General features: G+C 45.4%; 2 protein-coding genes across 2 annotated transcripts; both read left to right on the top strand.

Moving 5' to 3' along the window:
* The first annotated feature begins 445 nt into the window (after positions 1 to 445).
* LOC109742615 (nuclear transcription factor Y subunit A-1) lies at positions 446 to 3,205 on the top strand. Its single transcript, XM_020301714.4, has 6 exons — positions 446 to 629; positions 1,458 to 1,737; positions 2,077 to 2,180; positions 2,301 to 2,372; positions 2,471 to 2,635; positions 2,709 to 3,205. Exons 2-6 carry the CDS (start codon positions 1,467 to 1,469, stop codon positions 2,895 to 2,897), a joined length of 801 nt encoding a protein of 266 aa, XP_020157303.1. The 5' UTR covers positions 446 to 629; positions 1,458 to 1,466; the 3' UTR covers positions 2,898 to 3,205.
* Positions 3,206 to 3,806: 601 nt separating this feature from the next.
* LOC109742594 (uncharacterized) lies at positions 3,807 to 5,138 on the top strand. Its single transcript, XM_020301696.3, has one exon. It carries the CDS (start codon positions 3,807 to 3,809, stop codon positions 5,136 to 5,138), a length of 1,332 nt encoding a protein of 443 aa, XP_020157285.3.
* The last annotated feature ends 18,811 nt before the right edge of the window (positions 5,139 to 23,949 follow it).

Here is a 23,949-nt window from a genome sequence, read left to right on the forward strand (position 1 = left end):
ATCGAATGAAAAAGGGAGAGCATATGCGATGCATATTATATATGCATGGGCCAGACGGCCATTAACCCCGTAAGCACAATTCCGGGCCACCTGGCAGCAGTGCGCACACTTTAATTAATCACCGGACCGCAGGAGGAGACCAAGCATTAACACAACACACCAGCTTAATTAGTGTACTACGGGGAGACCCAGCCGCGGTAAAAAAATCGAGTTAATTAATTAGTTAATCAACCCGCCACCCCCTTGCTTAGTCTAGCATTATCTCCTCCTCCCGTCCGTCGCCACCCACCTCGTCCGTCCGTCACTCTCACCTCCGCTGCCCGCACCGGCCGCGTGGCGGTGGCGATCCCTTTCCCTTTCCCCCGGTACACGTCTCCGCTCTCGTCCACCCATCCGCCCCGCTAACAGCCATGTTAACCACCGCGATTATCCCTCGCCCAATCCCGTCTTAGCCCGACCCTGCCTTGCCTGCGCGAGTGAGCCCGCCCGCCCGCCCCTGTCATCCATCTCATCTGTGGCCACGGATTGGCCGGCGGCCTCTCGGGATTCTCGGAACGAGGTAGGAGAGAGAGGAGGAAGACGCCCTATTGGCCGGGAGCCGCCCTGCCTCACTCCCTCCGCGCCCAGTGGTCAGTCCTCTCCTCGCCTCTCGTCTGCTTCCTCCCATGTTTCCTTTTTATTCTCGTCTCGTCGCTTCTTTTGATTGGTGTTTGCCTGCCCTTTTCCGCGCGCCTCGGTTCCGATGCGGGGCGACCGGTGTTTCTATTTCGGGGTGGCGGCCGCGGATAAGTTAGCACGAGGCTTATCCGATGAATTCCACCGGGTTGGGTTGGGTTGAGTTGGGGGAGTGAAGAGCGGGGATCTCGCTTGCGCGGCGTCGTCGCTGTTGCCGGCGGCGGGGATGGGAATCACGGTTGCTGTTGCCGGCGCCGCCGCAGATTAGGGCTCGAATTCGACCGGCGAGGCGACGATAGTATCTGCTTCTGCTTCGCTCCAACGGCGGCGGGCGGCGCCGGAGGAATTCCCGTCTCCTTTCCTCGGCTCGGTTGCACCCGTCCAGCTGGGACGTATCTACAGTTCTATTCTAGCTAGAGTATCTTCTCGTTTTTTTACTGTTCTGCTGAGTGTTCCACTGATTGATTCAAGTTCGTGCGTGTCAAACTGCCAATGGATTGTAATCTGACAGACACTGCTACTGTGCCGTAATAAACCTGGAGAAAAGTTGTTGGTTGGTTCGATCCCGTCTTTCTTGGGCCCGGGCGGGCTCTGATCCCGTTCACTAGCGGTAGCAATTGCTTGCTTCAGTTTCTGGTACAACTCCACCGATCTCTTAATCGTCATGATCCGTATGTTCTTCTAAGCATCCGGCGCGTGGCAAGTTGAGTTTTTTGAATATGCTCTGTGTTTGTAACCCATCTTCTTCTTCGTTGACCTGTGTGCCCCGTGCTACCAAACAGTAGGAAGCTATGAGTGGCATGGGATCACGGCCGGGCGAGAGCAACCTGGTGGAGCCGAGAGGGCTGCCGTCCGCCGGCATGGCGATGCAGCCCTGGTGGACGGGCACCGGGTTCGGGGCCGTCTCTCCGGCCGTCGTGGCGCCGGGAAGCGGGGCGGGGATCAGCCTGTCGAGCAACCCGTTCGGCGGCGGCGCGCCGCAGGGGAAGAAGAAGATGGTGGACGACGACCCGCGGGCCGAGAGCAGCGACGACGACTCCCCGAGATCAGGGGAACCTAAAGGTTTGTTGACCTGTCTACTACTCCCTCCGTAAAGAAATATAAGAGCATTTAGATCATGGCAGCACTTGATTTGCTCCTGTCCTATGTATTGTTTTCCTTTTAACAAAATCTTGGATCTTGTGAGTAGAATGGCTTCAGCAAAATGATGATGAAACTCATGTCCTATCTTGATCTTGTAAACTAGAATAAGTGAACTATGTAACAAGTATGTAAACTAGAAGGGAGACAAAATATATTCAGTAATTTATGCACCTGAATAACTGTCATTATCAGTGGAAACGAGCTTGTCTGCAATTTACATACCTGATATTTGCTACCCTGATGTTCTCTGAATGCCAGATGGAAGCTTTGACGAAGAGAAGCAGCACGCCACATCCAGGATGCCTGCATTGGCGTCAGACTATTTACAACCATACTCACAGCTGGAACTAAACCAACCGATGGTATGAACTCTTTCCCTTCCTGGAAACTTCGTTTTCTGTTACTGCTTGCAACATATTTGCACTGTCTGGCAGCCGCAATTCTGTATCTGAAGGACATGTTGGCAATTTGGCATTGTGCAGGCTTCGGCAGCGTACCCGTACCCTGATGCGTACTACACAGGCATGGTTGGTCCCTATGGAGCTCAGGCAGTGGTATATTTCCATGCCAATTTAAGTAGTACCAGAAACCATCTCGTATGCCTGAATTGGCTGCATTCCTGAACTGTCTGCGTTTCTTGTGGCACTGGCAGGCTCACTTCCAGCTACCCGGGCTGACCCACCCTCGCATGCCGCTGCCTCTGGAGGTGTCGGAGGAGCCCGTGTACGTGAACGCCAAGCAGTACCACGGCATTCTGAGACGGCGGCAGTCGCGCGCCAAGGCCGAGCTCGAGAGGAAGGCGATCAAGGCCAGGAAGGTTTGCGAAGCAGTCTCCCTCTCGTTCTTCCTACCTGAACCTGTGTTCGACCTCTGTTTTCTACTCCATGCAGCCTTACCTCCACGAGTCCCGGCACCAGCACGCGATGCGGCGGGCGAGGGGCACCGGCGGCCGCTTCCTCAACACCAAGAAGGACGAGAGCGGCGGAGCCTCCAATGGCGGCAGAACCGAGGCGAGCAAGGGCGAGCAGAGCTCCGAGTACCTCCGGGTGCCGCCGGACCTGCACCTCCGTCAGGCATGAAGTGGCACCTTGATGCAACCTAGAACAGCGGCTTCCTCCGACCGCCGGCCGGCGCACGGCGCCCCGTCCCGAGGGTGGGTCTCCGTCCGTGATGGTGTCCCGTGCCCGTGGGTCGGGGATTCAGGGTCTGCTGCTGTCTCCAGGCAATTCATTCTTGGCTTTCGCATTCTGTCACCTCTGCTCCGTTGTTGTGTGAAGTGAACTAGGCTGTGCTGCGTCCTCTGCGGGGCGCGTGTAAGATTTGATTGACTCCGGATCGATAGCGTTTGTTTGTACTTCGGTAGAGTGGGATTTGGCTTGCCTTTTGTGTTAGGTTGATCTCTCTCCCGTACGAACCCAACGGGTCGAACGGGCCCTTGACTCGCGCAGGGCCGGATCTGGGCCTATGCGGCCTGGTGCGGCGGCCAGGGGCCCATAATTTTGTATACCCTTATATATATATATTACTATACATCTAAAAAAAATAGAAGCCTTGGCCCGGCCGGCCGGCCCGGCAGTCCAGCACGTAGGCGCTCCACGCCTCGACAGGAGCGGAGATCGCGAGTCGCGACGAGTCGACTCCTCGAGGCTGGACTGGTCCTCGTACCCAGAGTCCAGACTCCAGCGTCATCAGTCATCTTCGCCGAGTCGCCGATCGGCGATCGCCTCCAGCCTCCGAATCTCCGATCCAGGAACCAGGATTCGATCGCCAGGGCCTGCGCTTGCGTCTGGGCTCTGGCTCCTAAGTCCTATCGCCCCTGTCTCCGACACTCTGAGGCTCCGACGATCGCTCCGGTGTCTCCGAATCTCTGATCGCCCTAATTGTGCGTTGTGTGAATATGTCAAGTAACATTCCAAGAGTCTGAGGAGTTTTTCCTAGAGTTTTTAAAGGTTCATGATACATCAGGATTAGGGCTTTTTAATGTGGTGATGGATACATTGGACTCTCTTGATCTGGACGTTGCTGATGTAAGAGGGCAAGGTTATGACAATGGTTCTAACATGAAGGGAAAAAATCAAGGTGTTCAGAATCGCTTGCTTGAAGTTAATCCCAAAGCATTATATATGCCATGTGCGTGTCATAGTTTGAATCTCACTCTTTGTGATATGGCAAAATCTTGCGAACATGCCATTTCATTCTTCGGTATTATCCAGCGTATATATGTACTGTTTGCACGTTCTACTAAAAGGTGGAAGATTTTGCTTGATAATGTTCCAGGTCTGACTCTCAAACCTTTGTCTGATACTCGTTGGGAGAGCCGAATAAAGAGTGTGCAACCTATAAGGTACCAAACTTCCCAAGTAAGATCAGCTTTGAAGGAGTTGGAGAAGACTGCTAGGGAGGATAATGATCCAGCTACAGTAAGTGATGCTCAATCTTTGTTCAAAGCACTTGGGAAATTTGAGACTTTAGTTGGTATGATTATTTGGCATGACATACTATTTTCTATTAATATGGTGAGCAAAATGTTACAAGAAAAAATGGTGTCCATCGATGCTACTCTAAAACACATTGATGGGGTCAAGTCATATTTTCAGAAGTATAGAGATGAAGGCTTCAATTCTAGTATTGAAAGTGCCAAAGCCATTGCGTTGGATATGGGCATAGAGCCCCAATTTCGTACAAAACGTAAAAGTAAAAGGAAGAAGCATTTTGATGAAATCAATGATGAAGATGAAGATCTACAACTGTCAGCTATTGAATCCTTCAGAGTTACATACTTTCTTGTCATTGTTGACACCGCAATTGCTTCATTGTCTAGTCGATTTGATCAGCTGAAGGCATTTGAAGATTTGTTTGGTTTCTTATTCAACTCAAATAATCTGAAGTCTTTGGATGAAAGTAGTCTACGCAAATCATGCACCACTTTTGCAAAAGCTTTTACTCATAAGAAGTCGCGAGATGTTGATCTTGATGATTTTTTCTCCGAGTTAAAAGTATTGCAACTAACCTTGCCAGATGCTTTGATGTCAGCACTTGAGATTCTTCAGTTTGTTACCGCTGCAAATTGCTATCCAAATGTATCAGTTGCCTATCGGATCCTCTTGACTATACCTGTGACTGTAGCCTCAGCTGAAAGAAGTTTCTCTAAACTGAAACTATTGAAGAATTGTTTGAGGTCAACTATGTTACAAGACAGATTGAATGGCTTGGCTACATGTTGCATTGAGAAGGATATCTTGGATAAAATTGATCTTGAGATTATAATCAATGATTTTGCATCTAGAAATGCCCGGAGAAGCTTTTTTATGAAGCATTGACGCATTATTGTCATTGGACTCATTGGAATTATTTTTTATTTAAGGTAATCAAATTCGCGGCAAATACTACTTGTTATATTTTAAGACTACAATGTGTGGTTTGATGTTACGTTTACTATTTTATAAGCAAAACTACATACATATATGTTTATTTTTTAGATATGTGTACATATACATTAGACTTAGGGCCCATACCATTTACTTGGCCAAGGGCCCCGCCCAATATAGATCCGGCCCTGGTGAAAGATCGTGGATGTCGCCTAGAGGGGGGGGGGGTGGTGAATAGGCGCACCTACAACAACTAGGCTCACCTATGTGCACCAACAACTTATGCTAAGCAAGATAAACAACTAAGTGCACCAACAACTAGGCTCACCTATGTGCACCAACAACTTATGCTAAGCAAGATAAACAACTAAGTGATAGCAAGATATACGACAAGAAACAATATGGCTATCACAAAGTAAAGTGCATAAGTAAAGGGTTCGGGTAAGAGATAACCGAGACACGCGGAGACGACGATGTATCCCGAAGTTCACACCCTTGCGGATGCTAATCTCCGTTTGGAGCGGTGTGGAGGCACAATGCTCCCCAAGAAGCCACTAGGGCCACCGTAATCTCCTCACACCCTCGCACAATGCAAGATGTCGTGATTCCACTAAGGGACCCTTGAGGGCGGTCACCGAACCCGTACAAATGGCAACCCTTGGGGGCGGTCATCGAACCCGTACACTTTGGCAACCCTTGGGGGCGGTCACCGGAACCCGTCAAATTGCTCGGGGCGATCTCCACAACCTAATTGGAGACCCCGACGCTTGCCCGGAGCTTTACACCACAATGATTGAGCTCCGAACACCACCAACCGTCTAGGGCGCCCAAGCACCCAAGAGGAACAAGCTCAAGGGCACCAAGCACCCAAGAGTAATAAGCTTCTCAACTTGTAACTTCCACGTATCACCGTGGAGAACTCAAACCGATGCACCAAATGCAATGGCAAGGGCACACGGAGTGCCCAAGTCCTTCCCTCTCAAATCCCACCGAAGCAACTAATGCTAGGGAGGAAAATGAGAGGAAGAACAAGAAGGAGAACACCAAGAACTCCAAGATCTAGATCCAATCACATAGAGGAGAAAGTGATTGGTGGAAATGTGGATCTAGATCTCCTCTCTCTTTTCCCTGAAAAACTAGCAAGAATCCATGGAGGGATTGAGAGTTAGCAAGCTCGAAGAAGGTCAACAATGGGGGAAGAACACGAGCTCAAAAGATAAGGTTCATTGGGGAAGAAGACCCCCTTATATAGTGGGGGGAACAATCCAACCGTTACCCCCACTTCAGCCCCGCAGAGAGCGGTACTACCGCTTGGCCAGCGGTACTACCGCTTGCCCCTATAAGCGGTACTACCACTCCCCCTCGCGGTACTACTGCTGGGCCCAGAGCGGTACTACCGCGGTGGCAGGGCGGTACTACCGCAAACGAGCGGTACTACGGCCCCAACTGCCGCGGCTAGTACCGTAGAACCCGACACGAAAAAGACCCCTCGAATCGAGGCGGTACTAGCACGAGACCGTAGCGGTACTACGGCTGGGGCCACCAGCGGTACTACCGCTCTGGAGCGGTACTAATGCTCTAGAGCAGTACTACCGCTTGTAGCACCCAAGCGGTACTACCGCTCCGGCCCGCGGTACTACCGCTAGGAAACCAAAACTGCCATAACTTCTACATATGAGCTCCGAATTGAGCAAACTCAAGCTTGTTGGATTGAGAAAGACGAGTAGCATCAAAACAGCAACTAGAGGCAGGGGAGGTATGCCAAGAAATAGAGGAGTGAAACCTCCAACCGAGAAGAACCGGCATAACCTCCAACATCGAAAACATCATAGAAGATGCGAGTGAACTCCGTTTTCGATGAACTCGAGCTTGTCATCAAGATGACCATAAGCTCCAAAACTCACAAAGAGAAGAACCAAACAAGAACCAACAAAGATGATGCAAGGATGCAATGGTTTGAGCTCTCTATGAACGATACGATCAAGCTACTAATCGAGAGCCCCCCTTGATAGTACGGCAATCGATCCTATAACCCGGTCTCCCAACTACCATCATGAGACCGGTAAAATAGAAAACCTATCAAGGGCAAACCTTTGCCTTGCACATGGTCCACTTGAGCTAGATGATGACGATCTTGACTCCCTCAAGTTGGACCACCTTTCTTGGTTGTGTTGGCTCGATGAAGACTAGTTGATTGCTCCCCCATACTCCACTATGGGTGAGCCACTCTTTCGCACATCTTCACAAGTCCATTGTCACCACAATGGACGGCAAACTTCAAGCATTTGATCTCTTCATGATGCTTCACTTGAACTTGCACACCGCAACATCTTCACAAGTCCATTGTCGCCACAATGGACGGCAAGCTTCAAGCATTTGATCTCTTCATGATGCTTCACTTGAACTTGCACACCGCAACCTAACCCCACAAAGAACTCTCACGAAGATCATGGGTTAGTACACAAAGCGTAATTGACAATGCTTACCACACCATGGGATCGCTTGATCCCTCTCGGTACATCTTGTGCGCTTTGTGTGTTGATCAACTTGATTCACTCTTGACTTAGTCTTGATCAACCTTGACTCTTTCCAACTCTCTTCATTTGGATGATGTCTTGAAGGTAAACATGAATGATCACACAATCTTCTTCTTCAAGACATGCTTGCAATAAGCTCTACTCTCACATGACCAATTTTTGGATAATTCCTTAATAACACCTTGGTCACCACATAAACTCCTTGAAACCAACACATGGACTTCAAGAATTGCCTATGGACAAATCCTTCAAATATAACTCAAGGCAACCATTAGTCCATAGAGATTGTCATCAATTACCAAAACCAAACATGGGGGCACCGCATGTTCTTTCACCTGGACTCGCGCCCTGATCGGGGGCGCCCAACCAAACCATGGTTGGTGGGCCCCTGTGACCCGCGCTATATAAACAGAGGTGGGGGCCGGGGCACGACTTACGAGGTTGATCGCTGCCACAATCCCCACCTACAATCCCTACCGATCTAGGGTTAGCGCGGTGCTCACGGGAAGCTCCACCGCCGCCATCCACTCTCTGCCAGCACCGGCCACCATCACCATGGCCGGCACTGGGAGTTCCTCGTCCGGACAAGCAGAAGGTAGGTTCACCGGAAGATCTAGCCTACTCCGATCCAAAGTTCTATCAATGGTATCAGCCAGATCGGGCTAGTTTGATTTCGGTACACAGAAACAACAACAGAAAAAGAAAAAGAAAAGAGATCCCCCCCAAAGAACCCTAACCCTAAAAGAACAAAAGGGGCAAAGGGCACAGAAATCGCGCCGCCGCAAGGCCGCGCCGTTCCTCTCGATCCCCACACGCATCGGCAAGCCGAGGTGCGGGGAAGAAGAACACAGCCTCCCCAAGGGGGCAAAAGGGCACCACCACTGCACCGCTTGACGGCGGCGCGCTCTCCTTCGGGAGCTCGCGCGCACCGGCAAGGTGGACGGGGGAGGCGCTGCTGTATCGCACGCACAGAGGAGCAGAGCAGGGCTCCGTTCGCGTCTCTGATCTCTCTCTCTCACTGGTTTCGGTGGAAAGAGGGAGGAAGGAAAAGAGGTGAGGAGCTCGTGGCCGTGGCGTCGCGCGCCGGCGCGCCGTCGCCGACGGGCCACTCCACTCGGCTGGTAGCGGGCGAGATCCGCCGTCGCAGGAGCGAGGCCAGGAGAACAGAAAAAGAAAGAAAGGGGGAAGGGAAAGAGCGCCGTGGCGCGGCACGGTGGCAGTCGTCGCCGTCGCCGGCGCCCAGGCGCGGCTCGAAGGCCCGGCGAACGGGACAGAGCTGCGGCGAAGGATAGGAGCGAGCGGCGCGGGGGGAGGAAAGAAATGACCGAGGGTTTCGGTCGATCCCCTCGCTCCCTCGGTTTTGATCGAGCGAACTGCGCGCGTGGCCGTCGGATCTACACGGACGGCCAGGATTGAAACCCTAGCCCCGCCCTGGGCCACTGGGTCGAAAGAGAGGGAGGCCGCCAGCCGCCGCGGGCGTGCTGGGCCGAGGCCGCCAGCCGTTACAGGCGCGCTGGGCGAGGCCGCCAGCCGCCACGGGCGGCGCGCAGGCCAGGCCGTGGGCCGGCTCCTTCCGCTGCGGCGCGCGCGGGCTGGTTGTTGGGCCGAGGCCACAACCGCGAGCGGAGTGCAGGCCAGGCCACGGGCTCTGCTGCAGTTATTTTTTGTTTTCTCAGAGAATAGAAAAAATTCCAAAAAGAAAAGTTTATGTATTTTATAAAGTAAAAGTTCCTGTAGAACTAAAAAAGTTCTTGATTTTTTATTCGGTCATAGAAAAGTTTCTGTAAAAAGTAAAAAGTTCGTGAATTTTTATTCATGATTTTCCGCTGCATAAATAATTAATAGTGCTTTTTTACGAAGGAAATAAAAGTTTAGATAGAATTAAGTTTTTAAGAGCATGTTAAAGTGATTATTAAAATGAATATGGTTATGTTATTTTTATGACCAACGTTGTTAATAACATGATCATGTTTATTATTGAAAATAAAAGTGCTCTTTTAAAAGTGAATAGAACTAAAGTAAAAGATTAGATTGTTGCTTCTGTAATGCATTTTTTAACCAACCGGTTAAAATTGCTTAGAGAGTAAAAGAGTACAGATTGTTTTTCGAATAGAATATTGTAAAGTTTTCGCTGCAAAGTAAAAGTTTTATCCTCCAATTAAATTGGAACCAATGGGAAAGTTTAATTGGAAGAAATGCTCTAAGCAATGTTTTTCCCCTGTGGGTGAAATAAGATGCAGATAGTTTCCGCTATGACAAAATAAAGATATTTGTTTTAAAGTTAAAACATGGTATTGTTATTTTCTGACCAATGTTGATGATAACAGTGCTATAATTCTATGAGTCTTATGTTCAAAGTTTAAATCTCTGATAAATTTTGTATCAAAGTGATCAATTTTCAGAGAATGGATAAAGATCAAGAAATGCTCTTGAACTAGAGAAATGTATATTTCTTGTTCCCGCTGCAATAAAGTTGATGATGATGATTAATTCTTAGCAAAGTTATTTAATAGAAATACTATCACCACATTGTTTATAAGTTATATGCATTATTTCCATTTCCGCCCAACGGTGATATGAAATTAATGTAGAAGGATGGTGTTTATTCTATTTCTGCCACAACGGTGATTTAGGATATAAAAGAAAGTTTCAAAAGTTTAATGTGCATTTCTTTTAACCAGACCAACGTAGGGTTATTTTTATGCCCATTATTGTTGATTATTGGCTAAGTTTTCTTAGACTAAAAGTTTTCCATGCTTTCATTCGTGAAAGTGAATGGCTGGGTACTTGTGACCCGAAAGATGACCAAGAAAGGTCATAACGTGAGGGAGTATGTTCTCTCTAAAGAATGGCATCAAAAGAAAAGAGATATATCATTGAGAGTCTTGGTTGATGAATGTCTTTCATGTACTCTCTATGAAGAAGATTTTTCAGTCAACATGATTTGAGATGAAACAAGCAACATGCGTGTTTAATTTGACCAACGTCGGATAAAGCATGTGTGCCAAAGAGCATTCGGATTTATTCCTAAATTTGATGATTGAATATGCAGTCAAAAGAGCCAATTCTGGCATTTATGTTCCCTTACAGGGAATTACCCGCATGGCGGGGAAAGATGATTATGACAAAACCCGCATGGCGGGAAAAGTCTGGGAAAATACCTGCGTAACGGGGTAAAGCTGACATGATATTATGTCAAAAATCCCGTATGACGTGAGAAATTCTGGAAAGAGAAAGATATGATAACTCATGTGCTTTTAATGTATCCCACTCTGGGAGAAAAGAATGGAGTAGCTGAAAGGCGCAACCGTACACTTATGGATATGGTGCGCAACATGATGAGTTATTCCAACTTGCCATTGGGATTATGGATGGAGGCGCTTGAAACCGCCATTCACATTCTCAATAGTGTACCAAGCAAGTCGGTGCCCAAAACACCGTACGAGCTATGGACAAGAAGGGTGCCCTCCCTACAACACTTCAGGGTGTGGGGGTGCCCTGCTGAGGCCAAAATGTTTAATCCAAACATTGCAAAGTTAGATCCCAAAACAATAAGTTGCCACTTCATTGGCTATCCAGACAGATCAAAAGGTTTTCGTTTCTGCTGCCCTGACAGATATACAAAGTTTGTAGAAACGAGAGATTTAGTCTTCTTAGAGGACGAAATGATGAGGGGGAGCTTGGTAGCTCGGAAAATTGATCTTGAGGAGAAGAGGGTGCATGCACCTAATCCGATGATTCAGGAGCCATTTTTCTCACTACTAGTTGCAACTCCACCCATGACAGCTATGGGGGAAGACCCGGAACCTGTCCGTCAGGAGCCGGCTGAACCCGTTGTTGAGCATGAAAGGGAGGTGCAACAGCAAAATTTAGAAGAAGTGCCGGAAGTTGAGGCACAAAACGTGCCAGAAACTGAGGCCCTTAGAAGGTCTACAAGACCAAGAAAGTCAGCTATTTCTACTGACTTTAAAGTTTATAACACAGAAATGGTTCATATGGAAAAAGATCCCACCTCATATGAAGAAGCCATGAGAAGCCCTCATTCATCGAAGTGGATGAAGGCAATGGAAGACGAGATGAAATCGATGAGTTCCAAAGATGTTTGGAACTTAGAGGAAATTCCTAAAGGAGCCAAAACAGTAAGCTGTAAATGGGTCTACAAAATTAAGTATGACTCTAAAGGGAATCTAGAAAAGTATAAAGCACGACTCGTGGCAAAAGGATTTACACAAAGAGAAGGGATAGATTACAATGAGACATTTTCTCCAGTCTCATGTAAGGATTCCTTCAGAATCATAATGGCATTAGTTGCTCATTTTGATTTAGAGTTGCATCAAATGGATGTTAAGACGGCATTTCTGAATGGTGATTTAAAAGAAAAGGTCTACATGAAACAACCCAAGGGTTTTATCATGGAAGGCAAGGAAAATATGGGATGCCGCCTGAAGAAATCCATTTATGGATTAAGACAAGCCTCTCGGCAGTGGTATCTAAAGTTTAATCAAGCGATTAAAAGTTTTGGATTTAAAGAAAATATTGAGGATAATTGCATTTATGCAATGTTTAAAAGTGGGAAATATATTTTCCTAATCTTGTATGTGGATGATATCCTGCTTGCTAGTAGTGATGTTAGTCTACTACAAGAAACAAAGAAATACTTATCCTCAAATTTTGACATAACAGATCTTAGTGAAGCATCATATGTTTTGGGCATAGAAATTCACCGAGATAGGAACAATGGAGTCTTAGGACTATCTCAGCAAGCATATTTAGAAAAGGTTCTTAAAAAGTATAATATGCATGCGAGTAAAGCCACACCTGCTCCAATAGTCAAGGGCGATAGTTTTGGGAAATTTCAATGTCCCAAGAACCAGTATGAGATCGATCAAATGAAAGCAGTACCATATGCTTCGGCAGTTGGCAGCTTACAGTATGCACAAGTGTGCACTCGCCCTGACTTAGCTTTTATCACCGGGGTACTCGGTAGATATCAAGAGAATCCAGGCCTAGAGCACTGGAAGATGGTAAAGAAAGCATTGCGTTATGCGCAAGGCACGAAGGACTACATGCTAATATACAGGAGAAGTGATTCCCTAGAGATAAAAGGGTATTCAGACGCAGATTTTGCGGGGGACAGAGATGATAGAAAATCCACGTCAGGATACATATTCACCCTCGCTGGGGGAGCTATTTCGTGGAAAAGCTCCAAACAGTCGATAGTTGCATCATCCACGATGTATGCAGAATTCATAGCATGCTTCGAAGCCACGGGGCAGGCGATATGGCTAAAGAAATTTATACCCGACTTGAAAGTGGTAGATTGTATTCACAAACCACTAAAGATGTACTGCGACAACCAGCCCGCGGTATTTTACGCTCACAGCAACAAGTCGAGTAATGCTGCCAAAACAATAGAGATAAGGTATTATGTTGTGAAAGATAAAATCCAGGATCAAACTATAAGTCTCGAGCATATAAGGACAAAAGATATGCTTGCGGATCCGCTAACGAAAGGCTTACCACCCAATGTGTTCAAGGAACACTTAGCCGGCATGGGTTTAAGGAAAAGCCTTATGATTCCTGGATAGGCCCAAAAGGAACAGAATTTGTTTCTGAACATAACGTATGTTGTAGCTGTACGATTCTAACGGCAATTAAGCCGTGACGATGAAGCATGCTCTATGTACCAATATGTGATGAAAAAGATAAACTAGAAAGTATAAAGTTAAAAGTAAAGTTGAGATCAAGGGGGAGAATGTTAGGTTGATCTCTCTCCCGTACGAACCCAACGGGTCGAACGGGCCCTTGACTCGCGCCCTGATCGGAGGCGCCCAACCAAACCATGGTTGGTGGGCCCCTGTGACCCGCGCTATATAAACAGAGGTGGGGGCCGGGGCACGACTTACGAGGTTGATCACTGCCACAATCCCCACCTACAATCCCTATCGATCTAGGGTTAGCGCGGTGCTCACGGGAAGCTCCACCGCCGCCATCCACTCTCTGCCAGCACCGGCCACCATCACCATGGCCGGCACCGGGAGTTCCTCGTCCGGACAAGCACAAGGTAGGTTCACCGGAAGATCTAGCCTACTCCGATCCAAAGTTCTATCATTTTGAAGATTGGGTAGTGTAACAAATTACGGCCGGTGCAGGGCTGAACCTCGATGTGCAGAGACTAGAACTGGTGTCAGCATTCTTCAGTAGTGTCAGTGTGCTTCTCGTGCAGACTTTTTCTAAACTCCAACAATGCAAACGAGCATCGCCACCCAGACAAATTCATGATCTTTCTAACTTCTTGTCACAAAAAATCAATATGAATGCCGATATTATCGAAACGAAATCTTGGACCTTGTGCCAAGAAGATATTTCCGTCTAAGTGCTCAAACTCAAACTCCGAGACGACGATGATTCTTCACTGAAATCTTCGTTGCTGTACCTCACAAAACCCTGGGCCCATGGGCCAACCCGGCGGCTTCCCTCGCTGTGGCACTTAAACGAGGGCGCCCCTATATCTCGCTTATAGGAGTCACTAAGGGGTTATCCCTTGCGGAGCCCCGCGAGAGTCAATTCGGCGGGCTGAGAGAGAGTTTAAGCGGTGCGTCCAACCATCGCCATGCGTCACGTGCTGGGCGGTCCATCAAGTTATTCTTTTATTTTTTATTTTTCTGCATGTGTTTTCGGGTTTTATATTTTTTTACCCTATTTTTTTCTCGGCTTTTCGGTTTTCGCCCAGTTTCCCTAGGTTTTGGAGGAAAAAAAGTTGGAAAAACCTTTTTGCATGAATTTGTTCTTTGCTTCCAAAACTTGCTTCTCGTGGGGCACATACTTGCTTCGGCAAAAAGCACAGTTGTGCCTTTTGAAAAGAAAAAAAACCATGTTTTTTTGCATTCACGAGAGGCACAGATTTGCTTCGCGAGAAGCACAACTATGCCTCTCGAAAAAAAACAGTTTTTTTTCTTTTACGAGAGGCACAAATTTGCTTCTCGTAGAGGCACATATTTATTTCCACGAGAAGAACGGTTATGACTCTTGGAAAGGAAAAAAATACGTTTCTTTTTTCTTCCACGAGAGGCAAAAATTTGCTCCTCGTAGAAGCAGATATTTGTTTATGCAAGAAGCATAGCTGTGACTCTCGAGAAGTAAAAAAAGCATGTTTTTTTTGCTTCCACAAGAGTAACAAATTTGCTTCTCGTGTACGCACAGATTTGCTTTCGCAAGAAGCACATCTATGCCTCTCAGAAAAAGGAAAAACACATTTTTTCTTCTATGACAGGCACTTATTTGCATGTCATTGAGGCATAAATTTGGTTCTGCAGAAGCACAGCTGTACTTCTCAGAAAGGATAAAAAAACATGCTTCTAACTCTGGGTTTTTTCTTCCGTTTTCCTGGGTTTTTCGTGCAAAAAAAGTTCGTCGAAACCGATTAACATGGGATCTACTTTCGAAGCTCGATGCGAGAAATCTAACGGTGAAAACGGTTAAGAATTCGGACGCACGGTTCAAAAAATAAAACATTGTGTATGAACGTTTCTATAAATAAAAGACAAAACTCTCAGGTTGTGACAAGTGGTCCACATACAGTGCACAACTTATTAGTGCCTGAGAACGTGAGAGTTACCTTCGCTAAGGATACATTTAATTAGTGATTTTGAGGTAAGGCTCGCCTAAAGACGAGCCCGAGATAAGCCGGCACAGGCGCGTGCGAGGCCACAACCTCTTTTCTCTCTCTTTTTTCATGTTTTTGGATTTACCTTTTTCTTTTTTATAATTTGTTTATACTTCCAAATATTCTAAATATATATATATTTAAATTTTTTACATAAAAGATTTAATAAATGTTAAACAAGCATTTGAAAAATAAGAAATGTGTATTGAAAAAAATATTTCTCATGTATATGAAAACTGTATCAAAATATTATACAATTTGTATAAAAGAGTTGATTATGTATTTAAAAATGCTAGTCAAATATTAAAAAAAAAGTTGTTTAAGCATTTAAAAAATGTTAAATGTGTACAAAAAATGTTTGCCATATATATGAAAAAACAATAAGATCTGTATGATAAAAATATTTATCATGTATTTCAAAGATGTTAGACGTGTATAATCTTTTTTCTAGTATATACGAAAATGTACAACATACACTAAAATAGAAGTAGAAATCAAGAAAACATATATTTAAAGAAAGCTCATTCTGTATCTAAAAAATGTTGAAACATGTATAAAAAAAGGTTCCTAGGGTATACGAAAAATGTACATTGTGCATGAATTTATTGGCATTTAAAAAGTGTTCAGTGTTTATTGAACAATGTTGACCGTGTATCTAACTTTTTAAATCTTGTATTAGAAAATGTAAAATGTGTATTAAAATTTATTGAAAATATAGATACCAAAAATGTACAACGTGCATGAAAAAATGTAGGTTAAAATATAATTATTCCAGAAATGTTAATCATGTATTAAAAAATTATAAACGTGTATATATAATAGGTTTTTTATTTATACGAAAAATGTTTAATGTGTGCTGAAAAAAGTTGACATCTGTCAAAAAACCCTGACAAAGAAAAACAAAGAAACCCAATAAAAATCTAAAAGAAATACAAAGAAAACCAAGAAAAAAATGGAAACCGAAGAAAAGCAATGCAAAAGAATGAAAACCGATGAAAACCAAGAGAGAAATAAATAAAACCAGGGAAAATGGAGAAAAAAAGAAATCCAGATATTAAAACACATAATAGAAAAAAACTATTAAAACCTAAGAAAACAGTAAATAAAAACTAAGGAAATAAATCCATCCAAAACCGAAGAAAACAAATGAAAACATAGGAAAAAGGAAAAAAAAAAAAAAGATGAAAACCGTTAAGAAATCGCATAAAAAAGAAATAACTATTGAAATATCGTAAAGAAAACACAGAAGACGAAGAAAAAAGACCATAAAGAAAACACACAGGAAAAGAAAGGAAACGGCGAAAACCAAAGAAAACATATAAAAACACAAACATAAAACACAGTAAAGACCAGCCAAATCCAACCGATAAACAACAAAGAGAAAAAAAACTGAAGCTATGTTGAGAGAGCAAACGAAAACCATCGAAAGTAGCCAAAGAACGAGAAAAAAACAACAACAAAGCGGGGTGGGCCAGTTACGACAGGGGAGGAAAAGTCTTCATGCAAGACGAGTTAGCATCTCGCATTAAACGAGATATAGTTCTCACGCTTACATAGACAAGATGCAGCCGAAACAAATGGGCCTGCTCCTGGGTTCTAGCCTAAATACATGAAAAAACTGTAAGAAAGTTATTCAGAGACCTTCAAGAAGAAACCACTAACTCTCGCCTGCAAAATATTTAACACAAAAAATTGCGATCACCATCCTTCAAAAAAAAAGTGCAGGAAAAAGCGACCTTCTGAAAACTACGTGCCAAAATTAGCTCTACGGTTGAGGGAGGTCAAAATTCGAGCTATTTCATTGCTTCTGCCTCACAATGTATGCGAAAAGACAAAATTCACTCCCTCTCTCACGAGGGCACCGATTTCTTTAATCATGATCACAAAGCCTCCATCCTCAAAAAATCTTCGGTATTATATGTGGCAGCCATTGAAACTTCGACCTAGCCTCTATTTATCCAACCACCTTGCCCACCACCCTTGATGCGAATTTTAGTGAACAAGAAATTAAACATGCATTTTTCCACAGGAACCCCCTTGCAAGCCCAGGACTGGATGACTTTGGACCTTCCTTTTACCAAAAGTTATGGCACCTCTTTAAACCAACTACCATCCAGTTCTTCCAAGACTTTTCCGATTGAATCGCATACATTGAGCACATAAGTAGAGCTCACATCGTACTACCACCAAAAAGGAAATTGCTAGAACACTAGACTCCTTTAGGCCCATCTAGCTCCAAAACTACTCTATCAAAGCAATGGCCAAATTCCTCACCAAATAGACCTAAACCCTCTACACCCTCTTAGTCCATGGCGACCAGGCAGGCTTTATTTTCGGCCGTAAAATTACTACAAATTTTTTCTACGGCGCTGACCTACTCAACTATTGCCACACTAGAAAAAGCACACACAATGGTACTTAAGCTAGACTTTTGTAAAGCTTTCGACTATGTCTCCTGGGACTCACTCGCCAAAATCCTCAATGCTAGAGGCTTCTGGCAAAATTATATAACTGGACGGACAAGATTCTCTCCATAGGTAAAAACATTATCCTTCTCAATGGCATTCCGCGGAGTTGAATAAATTGTGAAAATGGATTGCGTCAAGGTGACCCCCTCTCTTCATATATCTTCATCTTAGTTGTAGAAATCATTGGTACGGTTCTAATTGACAAGTTCGGCATCGTCCTAGTTGACAAGTTCGGCATCGCATGGGCTGCAGCTCGGCTTGCTGGAATCTTTGGTACGGTTCGCCGTATACCTCTCTTGAGATGATAGAAGGAGGAAAATGACGATTCGGCTTTATGCTCAGACATGAAGTAACAAATATACCTCTTTGGTGATGGAGCAGGCTCAGTGGCGCTCTCGGTCCCCTTTCGTTTCGCGCGCTCACCCCGCAAAGGAGCCGTTTCCTTTAGGCTGCCCGTACTTGGGTACGGCTCGCTGAGCGCCGATCCTGTGCAGCACGGTCTAGTGCGGAGGGTAAGTTGTGAGCGGAAGTGTTTCCCTTTTTAAATGATTTCCGAACACTTACCTTAACGAAGGGATAGAGATCGGGATAATCGGCCATAATGGCTACCTCCGAGCCGTCAAGGTTCGCCTGATAATAAACTCCGTCTTCAAATTCTATAAATATATCCGGATCCTCATGGAATCCGGGGTCTTCATGGTGAGCATGGTCCTCTGGTTGAGGAGGGGGGCAATAGATGTCCTCGACTACCTTCCTCCATGACTGTTTTGAAGCAACCAGAGTATTCGGTTAATGCATCCCAATAATAAAGAAAGTAATGAATGACTAAACTTACCCATTCAATGGGGTTGTACATGGAGAAACCTTCCCGACAATTTAAACAGGCGAAGTCCTCTTCTTTCCCCTTATAATGGTCTACCAGCATGGTAGCCAATGCGGCTTGGTTATCCAGACCCTCTCGCCTATAGCGCGATGCGCCGTCCTCCCCGTTATAGTTTCATAAAGGAGCCACTCTGGATTGAAGAGGCTGGATGCATCGCTTTATTGCTATGGCCATGACTTCAATGATGGAGAGTCAGCCCCGTCGATGAGGGGGGCCAAGTTGGCCGACCGCACAGGGCCCCCAAAATCATGGGGGCCCCGATCGAAGAGAAACCCGAAGAAAATCCACCTTGGTTTTGTGTCGCGACGGCCGAGTCCCGTGACTAGATGGGCCGCCAGCTACAGCCATGTGCCCTAGCCCCTAGGGCATTTCCTTCCCCAGTCCTGCGCCACGCACGCTTGCGCCATCCGCCGTTGGCCGCTGCTCTCCTCTAATCCAACCCTACCTGCTAGCTGCTCCATGGAAGCGCCACAACACCGTTCCCAGCAGCGGCAGTGCTATCCAGCCTCCGCCTGGCCTCCCCAACCATCGCATTGCTGCAATCGGGTGTCGACCCTTGACTCTGCTACGTCCAGGATTTGCTGCGCCTTCGAAGCTGGTTGACGACTCGGCCGCTATTGGGTAATTTCTTGGACAGAGAGTCTAAGACATGCAGAAAAAAATAGAAGATGCATTTGATATGACATCTTCATATGTCGATTTGTAAACTGATGTTGTATGTTTCGATTTCTAAAGTGATGCACTTGATCATTGAACTGATATTGAATTGAAAAGGGAACCTTGTATAAGTATCGATTTAACTCCCAGATTGATGCAATTTTATATCATTTTATTTTCATCTTGTAGAAAAGAAGATGAAGATATTCCAATGACAGCAACATGAGTGTCGACAGACACATACGGGAGGCATAGAGGAAGGCAATTATTGATTTGGTACTCTTTTATATCATTTTTTGCTATGTTTTAACTATTTGGTTCGATCGTTAAGCATTGAGTTTCAATTCTGCATATATTGGTGAAATCGAGTAAAATTTATAAGGTTTCACATGAGGTATTTCTTGGACAGTTATGGGATACTTTTTGGATAGTTCTTTGGTTAAACAATTTTTAAAAAATTAGGGTTCCATTGTATTTCGTCCCGGGCCCCGAATTCCTGGAGACGGCCCCGTGGAGAGTCCGGAATGGGTCAGCAATCTGACCTTGCTAACCAACCTCATCACCTCCGCACTATCTTCTTGTACGGAGGCTTGGGGCGCCAGCTGAATAGCTTCTTCAAGGGAGCGCTAGAGAATTCGGGAAGTTCACTAAAATCTTCATCTGGCTCCTGTTTCATGACCACCTCAACACGAGAGCTAAATTTCTCAAAAGAATATCATCACCGGTGCGCAATTTCCATTTATTGCTTAATATAAAATACAAGTTTCTTCATTCCACATTATATGCTCATAACTTGTTGCAACTAGTTAGACCAGTGAGACTGACAACCTCACTACAAGTGGTGAAGCCACACACAAGCCGTATAGTCAACTGACAAGACAATTTTTTGGCAAAAATATCATATAAGAAGTAGAAATCATGCAAAAAATATATTTAAACACCTACATTTGACTACACACTATTCATGTCTTGGCACCACCACATCTCAATATAAACGTTGGTAGCACAAGTGGATTCTTATTTGTATTGCAGTGTTGCTTGACAGGGGCTAGTGGTGTTATCTCTATGGATTGTTACCTTGAGCTGACAGTAATTGTGTCCAGTGGCATTTTTGAGCATGTCCCTAACGAAGCGATGGTATTTTTGAGCAGTTGAAATTCTTAGTGGCAAAACTGAGTAGTGAGACATAACCAGTAACATAAATGATAAAAACCCTAAAAATACAGTTGGCCCAGATCTGCGGGTGCAAGTATCTATTGGAAAGAAAATCTTGGAAATCCTTCTAGTATTGAATAATTTCCATAACCATTTAGCCAGCTGAGAGATATTCATGATCTCAGTGCCCAGAATCCGCAAACCCCCTTGCTCCTTAGTCATCAAACATCAGCCCGTTTCACAAAGTGACTTTTCTTGTCTGATGTCCACTTCATAAAAGTCTGGCTCTAAATGTGTCAACTCACTTTCATCACTACATGGGTTATGTAGAAAGAGAGCCTACAAAGATGTATGCTAGTTAGAGAGAGTTAATTAAAATGATCCTTCCACTAATGGAGATAGTTCTACACATCCCAATATTTTCTCTATCTTTTCAACCACCATAGCATGCCAATCACTGTTGCTAATTCCTTTTTCATCTAAATAGGAGTCCCTTAATATTTCAAAGGCAAATCTCCAGATTTGCATGCCAGGATCTTCTCGAGGTCATTTTCATATGTTTTCTGCAGTACCCACGTATTAAATCTTTTTTTCAGAATGACATGAGACTCCTCCGAAAGTGCTCTTTTGATCCCAAGCTCATATGCTCCCACGTGAACAGTACAATCAAAACAAATAGTAAAAAAAAATCAAAAAAAATCTTATTTTTGTGTGATAAACATTGATGAATGTTCTAACTGTGTGCAAAATTTCAGGTCAAAATGACATTCGCGGAGGTCTAGGCAAAAATAACAAAATCGATGCTCCAAAATGCTTCCAACAATAGTCTTTTTGAACCATCGATTTTATTTTTTTGCCCAGACCTACACGAATGTCATTTCAACCTGAAATTTTGCACGCAATTAGAAAATTTATCAATTCAGCTGGAGCATGTCTTGACGGCTCCTGCTAGCTACCCCGTGGATGCTATCACGGAGTCTCAACATTGCCACCTTATGGCGCCATGGCAGAACTTCAAAGTCAAGGCGGCTGTTGGCTCTGTTTTACCTCCTGAACCCGGCGCAACCTACCACTGCCGGCCGATTCCAGAAGGATATGCTAGGGTGATGGTGGATGAAATAACGGAGGGATTTGAGGACCTCCAGCTTGACCACCCTACCGGTGAAGGGGAGACTCGGCTGGGTTTAGCTCTGAAGACTCCGTGCCTATGGCGGAAGGAGCTCATCAACCTTCCGAACTGGATGGCTCCGGCGAGTAAGGCCAGTCCGCCTCCTCCTCCGCCTCCTTCTCCGGCGAGTGATCAGGGCACTCAGCCTCCTTCTCCGGCGCGTGGCGGCACTCCGCCTCCTCCTCCGGCGAGTGATCAGGGCATTCAGCCTCCTTCTCCGGCGCGTGGCGGCACTCCGCCTCCTTCTCCGCCCGCGCCGGCGCGCCAGAGCAGCCAGCCTCCTCCTTCTCCGCCTCGTCAGCAAGGGCGGAAGAGACCCGCCGCCGCTGCGGCTGCTCCGGCGCGTCGTAGTCCTTCTCCTCCGCCTTGTAAGCAAGGAAAGAAGACAGCCGCAGCCGCTCTGTCTGCTCTGCCGGCGTCTAGCAGTACAGCTGCCAGAGGCGGGAGGCAATACAGATTCGGTCCTTCTCTGAAGACTCCAGAGAAGTTACCATACGAGAGGACCGAGAAGGAAACTAGAAAGATCGTGCGGGCCGAAGTGAAGAACTTCTTTGAAGGGGTGAAAGCAAAGAAACATCCACCTCTGGAGGAGAAGGTAGATCCGGTGAAAGCAAAGCGCACTCTGGCTGCCCTGACAAAACCACCAAAGTCTCCGCCGAGAGGCAACTATGACCGCATTCTTGCAAAGACATATGCCGAAGCGGAGCGGTCGGGAAGTACTGTCAGTGATCAAAGGTTAAAAGAACGACGAGCTGGGAAATTTTTTGCCCAGCTCGGCGAACAAGCGAACCAATCGTGCCCCCCGCTCAAGGTGTCAAAAGACATCGTCGCTAATGATCCGAGGATGGTGGCCGGTTATAGCAATCTTGGAGATTACCTGCCCGACGATGTACATTATGAAATCATGGAGGTGAACGAACACAAATACCATTACGGGAAGCCTCTCATCAAAGATAAAGATCTCTAACAACGATGATGCGAAGATTACATGATTGGTACATGAAAACCTGCAGAGAGTCTGATGGGACGAGTACCTTGACGCTGAGAGTTAAACCGGAGCATGACCTCGTTGGAATTGAACTGCTGAATGTTCCATTTGAGGATTTCTTCCAGTTTTACAATCAAAAGGCCCTCGATAAAACAACGATCACTTGCTACTGTCTGTAAGTAGTACTACTTCTGTCATTAAGTCTCTCTATATAGGTCAGCTCTTTCATTGCATGTATTTATAATTATCCTCACTATATTATGCAGATTGAAGATCGCCGAATTGAAGAAAAGACAAATCGGCGATATTGGGTTCATTAACACAAATCTCATAGATGCATATACGGTTGAAAAACATCCCAAAGAAGTCGAGGCCAACTTGCTACGATCGTTGTTATTAAATCAAAACAAAGATATAATACTCTTTCCTTACAACTTCAAGTGAGTGTTACTGGCTTGTGCATATTCGGTTTCCCTTATTAGTCCAGGTTATGGTAATGTAATTGATGACTTATGCATGCATGCGCAACTTCCACTATATTCTCCTAGAGATTAAGCTTGAGCAGGGAGTAGTAACCGTCTTAGACTCGAGACGAAAAGATCCCCAGGACTATGCGAACATGACTCAAATGCTCGAGAAGTAAGTTAAATCGATCATTATCCACCATATCAGCAACTTTGTTCATTTCCTGATATCAAGTAATTGTTTTCTTTGTCTGGCAGGGTTTGGAGAAAATTCACCACAAAAGCTCCGGGACTGCCGAAGAAGCTGCAATTTAAACACCCGAAAGTAAGTACTATAGTAGCATGTTCCGCGCATCTCCTAGTGATTCAAGCGCTAGTTTTATCAATACCATTTAGCATGCTTGCTTATCAGTTTGATTGACCTCTATTTCTTGTAAAGTGGTTGTGGCAGGAACCTGGGAATAATTACTGTGGATACTACGTTTGCGAGTCCATCCGCTACACGACCTGTGAGCGGGGCTACTCTGACGAACAATATGAAGTGCGTAAGCAATAATATTCACAATTTTATTTTATTACCATCATTTGTGTTGAGTTTTATTTATTCATATATATATGTATTGACCCCCTTCTTCAAATTAGATGTTTCGGAAGCGGGATGAACTCCTAGCACCAGATCGTATGCGAGCAATTCAAGAGGAATTGGCGGCATTCTTCCTTGACCACGTGATCGCTGAAAACGGAGAATACTATGTGGACCATGTGTTCTTACAATTT

The sequence above is a fragment of the Aegilops tauschii genome, chromosome 4 (genome assembly GCF_002575655.3).
Source record: "Aegilops tauschii subsp. strangulata cultivar AL8/78 chromosome 4, Aet v6.0, whole genome shotgun sequence".
In the NCBI taxonomy this organism is placed as follows: domain Eukaryota; kingdom Viridiplantae; phylum Streptophyta; class Magnoliopsida; order Poales; family Poaceae; genus Aegilops; species Aegilops tauschii.